The following is a 7,681-nucleotide window of genomic DNA, read 5'->3' on the forward strand; positions in this document are numbered from 1 at the left end:
GCTCTATTCTGGTCTCATCCGACCACATGGCCTTCTCCCATGCCTCCTCTGGATCATCCACATGGTCACTGGTGAACTTCAAACGGGCCTGGACATGTGCCGGCTTGACCAGGGGAACCTTGCTGCCCTGCAGGATTTTAAACCATGACAGCATCATGTGTTAATAATGTAATCTTTGTGACTGTGGTCCCAGCTCTCTTCAGGTCATTGACCAGGTCATCCTGTGTAGTTCTGAGCTTTCTCAGAATCATCCTTACCCCACAAAGTGAGATCTTGCATGGAATCCCAGACCGAGGGAGATTGACAGTCATCTTGTGTTTCTTCCATTTTCTAATAAATAATCATAACAGTTGTCGTCTTCTCACCAAGTTGCTTGCCAGTTGTCCTGTAGTCCATCCCAGCCTTGTGCAGGTCTACAGTTTTGTCCCTGGTGTCCTTAGACAGCTCTTTGGTCTTGGCTATGGTGGACAGGATGGAGTGTGATTGATTGTGTGTGAACAGGTGTCTTTTTTACAGGTAACAAGTTCAAACAGGTGCAATTAATACAGGTAAAGAGTGCAGAATAAGAGGGCTTCTTAAAGAAAAACAGGTCTGTGAGAGCCACAATTCTTGCTGGTTGGTAGGTGTTCAAATACTTATTTGCAGCAGTAACATACATATAACTTATTAAAATTCTCATACATTGTGATTTTTTTTTTTTTTTTTTTTTTTTTTTTTTTTTTTTTTTAGATTGTCTCTCACAGTGGACATGCACCTAAGATGAAAATTTCAGACCCCTCCATGATTTCTAAGTGGGAGAACTTGCAAAACCGCAGGGTGTTCAAATACTTATTTTCCTGACTGTACATATATATATAGAGAGAGAGAGAGGGAGAGGGAGAGAGAGGGAGAGAGAGAGCTCTGTCCAAAAAGTATCAGACCTTTTTATTTTTTTCAAAAACCATATGGATTTGAATCATGTGTGCTTGCATGAGCCAACCTTGAACCTTCATGCGCATGCGTGATTTTTTTCACGCCCGTCAGTTGCATCATTCGCCTGTGAGCAGGCTTTGTGTGAGCACTGGTCCTCCCCTCTCGTTGGATTTTCATTGCGAGGTGGAATGATTTGGAGCTTTGCTGCATCAAATTTTTCCAGAAACTGTGAGAGACAGCCAGGTGGAAACCATTTGGAAGATTCAGACGGCTTTCGGTGACGATCCTATGGGCATCACACAGATTAAGGAGTGTTACAACCGGTTTAAAGACGGCGCACAATGGCGGAGGGTGTGCCGCGCTCCGAGCGGCCATCGACAGGCTGAAACGACCAGATCATTTCCAAAGTGAACGCTGTGTTGATACGGGACGTCGTCTGACTACCAGAGAAATTGCAGAAGACGTGGACATCAGCACTTTTTCGGCACATTCCACTGTTACAGGAGATTTTGTAATGAAAGACGTGCGGAAGTTGGAAGTCTCACAGGACATGTTGTGACATGTCCAGCTCTTACACAGTTCCTCGGATACTCACTCGACTGAAAAGCCACCGAAAGCCGTTTGAATCTTCCGAATGGTTTCCACCTGGCTGTCTCTCACAGTTTCTGGAAAAATTTGATTCAGCGCTGCTCCAATCGTTCAGACATTTTGCTCGCAATGAAAATCCAACAAGGGGGGAGGACCAGTGCTCACTCAAAGTCTACTCACAGGTGAATGACGCAACCGACAGGCGTGAAAAAACTCACGCATGCACACGAAGGTTCAAGGTTGGCTCATGCAAGCACACGTGATTCAAATCCATAAGGTTTTTGAAAAAAATAAAAAGGTCTGATACTTTTTGGACAGACCTCGTATTCTTGTGGAGATCTGCGTGGAGCCAACCTGCCATGACTCTCCCTATTCCTCCACTGTACGGAGCAGACAGGAAAGCACATGATATACATTATTCTGTGGTTCTGCAAACACTTCTTTATCACGTAGATGCATTTATGATATGCCAGAATCATATTTGTCTCATAGCAGTGGTAGTGGCCAAGTGGTTCGTGCGCTTGGTTTCAGTGTGTAAGGTTTCCGGTTCAAACTCCACCCCTGCCACATTTCTCATTGTAATGTGGAATTGCGTCAGGAAGAGTATCCAGTGTAAAATTGTCGACACAATCAACATGCAGATCCGTCTTGGATTCGCTATGGAGACCCCAAGTGAAAACAAGGACAATGAGGTCTGCGTTACACCATCATTTTGAATGACCTGTCAACATACAGCACTTCTGAAAATACATAAACTATTCTTAATGTGTGGGATGACAAATTCCTATTATGGGGAGAATTTAGTGTATTGGTAACAACACGGTATGGCCCATTCCTAAATAGCTGTACTTATTATGCAAATTTGAAAACACACATACACGCACACACGCACACACACACACACACACACACACACACACACACACATACATATACAACCCCAATTCCAATGAAGTTGGGACGTTGTAAAATGTAAATTAAAAACAATACAGTGATTTGCAAATCCTCTTCAACCTATATTCAATTGAATACACCACAAAGACAAGATATTTAATGTTCAAACTGATACACTTTTTGTTTTTGTACAAATATTTGCTCATTTTGAAATGGATGCCTGCAACTCGTTTTAAATAAGCTGGGACAGTGGTATGTTTACCACTGTGTTACCACACCTTTCCTTCTAACAACACTCAATAAGCATTTGGGAACTGAGGGCACTAATTGTTGAAGCTTTGTAGGTGGAATTCTTTCCCATTCTTGCTGATGTACGACTTCAGTTGTTCAAGAGTCCAGGGTTTCGTATTTTGCGTGTCATAATGCGCCCCACATTTTCAATGGGCAAAAGGTCTGGACTGCAGGCAGGCCAGTCTAGTTCCTGCACTCTTGTACTATGAAGCCACGTTGTTGTAACACGTGCAGAATGTGGCATGGCATTGTTTTGCTGAAATAAGCAGGGACGTCCTGAAAAATATTGCTTGGATGGCAGCATATGTTGCTCCAAAACCTGGATGTACCTTTCAGCATTGATGGTGCCATCACAGATGTGTAAGCTGCCCATGCCATGGGCATTAACACACCCCCATACCATCACAGATGCTGGCTTTTGAAGTTTGTGCTGGTAACAATCTGGATGGTCTTTTGCCTCTTTTGTCCAGAGGACACAACATCCATGATTTCCAAAAACAAATTGAAACGTGGACTCATCAGACCACAGTGCACTTTTCCACTTTGCATCTGTCCATTTCAAATGAGCTTGGGCCCAGAGAAGGCGGTGGCATTTCTGAATGTTGTTGATGTATGGCTTTCGCTTTGCATAGTAGAGTTTTAACTTGGACTTGTAAATGTAGCGACGAACTGTGTTAACTGACAATGGTTTTCTGAAGTCTTCCAGAGCTCACACGGTAAGATCCTTTACACAATGATGTCACTTTTTAATGTAGTGCCGCCTGAGGGACCAAAGGTCACGAGCATTCAATGTTGGTTTTCGGCCTTGGCGCTTACGCATTTAAAGTTCTCCAGATTCTCTGAATCTTCTGATTATATTATGGATGATGGAATCCGTAAATTCCTTGCAATTGAATGTTGAGAAACATTGTTCATAAACTATTTTTTTCACAGTTATTCACAAAGTGGTGATCCTTGCCCCATCTTTGCTTGTGAACGGCTGAGACTTTTGGGGATGCTCCTTTTATACAAAGTCATGACACTCACCTGTTTCCATTTAGGTGTTCTTTGAGCATTCATCAACTTTCCCAGCCTTTTGTTGCCCCGTCCCAACTTTTTTTTAAATGTATTGCAGGCATCCATTTCAAAATGAGCAAATATTTGCACAAAAACAACAAAGTCTATCAGTTTGAACATTAAATATCTTGTCTTTGTTTTGTATTCAATTGAATATAGGTTGAAGAGGATTTTCAAATGATTGTATTCTGTTTTTATTTACATTTTACACAACGTCCCAACTTCATTAGAATTGGGTTTATATATATGTGTGTGTGTGTGTGTGTGTGTGTATATATATATATATATATATATATATATATATATATATATATATATATATATATATATGACTGTCACTTCTATGTCAAATTCTCCAGAGATCTGCTGACTGCAGTTATATATATACGTATTTTTTCCTTTCACAGGAAGCTAACGGCAACTGGGGAAAGACTGTGTTTGAGTACAGGACACAGAAAACAGCAAGACTTCCCATTGTGGATGCTGCCGCTGTGGACATTGGTGCCCACAATCAAGAGTTTGGCTTTGACATTGGGCCTGTGTGCTTCTTGTAAATCCATCAGCGGCAATGTGTCGCAATCCTGAGACTGTTGAACTGACAGCTGACACGATCAGCCACTTTGTACATACAAGTACTGAGGACTATTGTGGCCCTGTGGCAACATATTTATTGTGCCTTTCAACCCAGTTTAAGACACCAAAGATTTGCAACTTAGAAGAATGCCAGACAAATTGGTCAAATTCTGAATCATTCAACTGTCTATCTTTATGTTTTGATTAAAGGTTTTGTTTGTTTTGTTTTTTTAAGCTCACCATGGTTTCTTTTGATCCAAAAATTTCAGTTTTCCCACCTCAAGTCAAAAAGCCAGTAATGATTTAAGAAATTCTGTCAGCATTCCAACAATTACAACTGCTGTTTACAAGCCCTGAAGTTTCCACTTGAATCGGTCAAACGTTTGTCACTATGACCTACTCATTTTCACAGATTTATCTTTTTTTTCTTTTTTGTATTTGAATTTTAAAAAAAAAGTGGTGCTATTGAGGAAACACAGCTGATGATCGTGTTGATCGGCGGATACTTTGTCACGACAGTATTGGTGGAACTTTGTATGTCCAGTTATTTTAACTGTGTACTGATTCATGCAGAACATTAAGACTGTCGATTCCTCAGTGTTAGCTACCTCGATGCCAAAACTGAGAAACAATGACATGTAAATCTGTTTTTTTTTTTCCTTCTTAAAGGTGCTGTTTTGTAAGTAGCGTGACCTTTGTGCACCTCTCCTGGCTGCGCAGTACAGGGCAGGGTTTGGGGATGCCAATAAAGATATTTCTGTCAACGATGGGGAGACGAATGTGGTGTGTGTAGTAATTTGATTTTATTCGTAACATACAGCAAACATAGCAGCGGATAGTAATTTCTTTATGCATGCCATTTCCCCCTTTGCAGTATCCTAGATTTATATGCTTGTGAAATCCTTTTTATAACAATTCATAGAATATGGTTCCTGTGAGTGCCTTTTTCCTTTGTGTATTTTTTTCCAAGCATTAATTAAACAAACTGCTTGTTTATCCCCCCCAAGCTCGTGTCATATTAATTAAAGTTAGGCCATTAGTCTCACCTTTGGTTTTTTTTTTTTTTTTTTTTTTTGTACATTAACTCAACTTTCAATAATTTTGTAGACTGGTATGTACTCACATAGATTTTAAATTGTTCCTACTGTAAGTTTTTTTTATTTTTTTTATTGTGTTTTAAAGTAATTCTATTTGTGCATATTTATATCGGAGTTCTAAGGTTGCGGTGAGGACCGAGCACCTGCTAACACCCCGGAGGCAGAGAGGAAGTGGGGGGAGGGGGTATGGGGCTTTCCACACTGGAAGCAAACGGGTTTTATTCTTTCTGAAATAAACATTAAAAGTGTTTCTCTCTGCCTGTTGTTTCCAAAAGCTTTATTTGCTTTCTGCTAGTCACACAATCAGCAGTGAGGCAACTTTTCGGCCATGTTACAGTAAATGTACTGCAACTAAAAGTATTTCCCTACCTTGGTATCAACAACTCAAAAAACAAAACGAAACAAACACTATCCAGCCCAGTCTCATGATTTTTTTTTTTTTTTTTTTGTGGTCCTGTCACAAAGTGAGTCACTTTTTCGTGATGCTTTTTTTAATTTTATTTTACTATTTCTAATCCTCTCCCTTCCCCTAACCTTAACCCCCACAGACACCCACCACTACCCCACATTTCATGATACATCACGAAATATGTGGCGCTTTTCGTGAAGGTATCACGACTCTGTAGATTAGTTTACTTGTCATGATGCCATCACGAAACGCCTTGAGACCAAGTTGACACTACCATCTTGTACATCTGGGTTTGCAGTTGTCCTGGATCAATTGTAAGTTTGAGGCATTCAGTTATCTCGCCAGTTTCGTTCATGTCTGTGGGTTCTTGGCCTTTGAGGTGAGGAGACACCTGGGAAGAGATTGCAGGAGAACTCGGGTCCAAGTATTTAGGGTCCTGGTGCTTCCTGTCTTATTGTATGGTTGTGAGACTTAGAAGGTAACTACTGAAATGTCAGCTGTGGCATTTTGCCTATGTGACACATTTCTCTGTCTGTGATCCAGCACGCAGATACCTCAATGCTGAGAACCCCAGAGGCTAGAGAGAAGACCAAGGGGAAAACCACACTTCACCTGGCTGAAGCAAATAGGTTGTTACTTTCGAGAGGTGGGAATGCACTGGCTGTCTGTCTTGATGGTTGCCATCTAGAACCTAAGGTACTTCTGTGGTGCGGTGGAGGCAGTAATATATGGCACCAGTACATGCTTCCAGACCTGACCTAACCTTGTACCTCTCCAATTTAAAGGGGCATTTCAGGTGGACAAACTGATTTAAATCAGGACAAATTTCATTCACCAGATTAAGTGAAAAGAAAATGTGTTTGTCTGATGTAATATCCCTGTTATGATCAGCAGCCAGGAACGAAGATAATTTCAACCCCAGAAGCAGGCAGCCAGGACTTGAAGGAATGTGTGCCAAAAACCAAAGGATTTAATAACTCCAAGGTGACAAAACATAAATCATACAGTGACATCTTGAACAAACAGTGAGGGACCCAGGACTAAATGACTAACAAAAAATACAGGACTTCACAGAGGAGAAAAATAACCAACAATACATACTAACCAGAATCTGGGACGAACCAACAAACACTCTAATCGGCATACAGTAGATGTGCACCTGAACAGAGAAACAAGGAGTGACGATAAAGATTGAACTAATTAATGACTGACAGGTGTGTAGGAGAAACAGGAAGGAGGAACTAACAGGTGCACATGAAATAACAGAAACACCCGGAGATAAACAAAACCAAACACAAAATCAAAACCAAAAACTAGAATACAACAGAACCAACAAGAACTAGAACAAGAACTAAGAACCAGAAATATCCACAGGAATGGGAGGGATGCCAGTGCACAGACTAGGAACACGGAAGATTCAGACCTCTCATAACACAAGACACAGAGGACGAATGGAGGTGACATGCAAAAACAAATGGCAAAGACAAAAGGTTCATGTTAGCAGACAACCCAAGATAGCAAGAGAAACACTTGATGCATATTACATAGATAAATGTGGGATGAAATATACAACAAAAGAAGGATATAAAACTGGAATTAAATAATGTATAGAATGTATAGTGATTTTCCACTCAGGATCCTCTGGTCTCAAGCCCAACACTTAACCACTAGACCATCACCTCCATAAATAAGAGTTTGATCCACTGTCAAGTTTTCCCCCCTACAAACAATGGAGAGGTCTGTAATTCTATCATAGGTACACCTCAACAGTGAGAGACATAATAAAAAAAAAAAAATCCAGAAAATCACATTGTATTATTTTTAAGTAATTCATTTGCATTTTATTACATAGAATAAGCAT

General features: G+C 40.5%; 1 protein-coding gene across 1 annotated transcript in view; it reads left to right on the forward strand.

Moving 5' to 3' along the window:
* Nucleotides 1-5,661, forward strand: part of col5a2a (collagen, type V, alpha 2a) — a 129,908-nt gene extending 124,247 nt beyond the window's left edge. The window contains 1 exon segment of the mRNA XM_034186031.1: nucleotides 4,149-5,661. Coding sequence (XP_034041922.1) covers nucleotides 4,149-4,295 — 147 coding nt within the window. The 3' untranslated portion in view covers nucleotides 4,296-5,661.
* The last annotated feature ends 2,020 nt before the right edge of the window (nucleotides 5,662-7,681 follow it).

This window comes from Thalassophryne amazonica, chromosome 14 (assembly GCF_902500255.1).
Source record: "Thalassophryne amazonica chromosome 14, fThaAma1.1, whole genome shotgun sequence".
NCBI classification, from domain to species: domain Eukaryota; kingdom Metazoa; phylum Chordata; class Actinopteri; order Batrachoidiformes; family Batrachoididae; genus Thalassophryne; species Thalassophryne amazonica.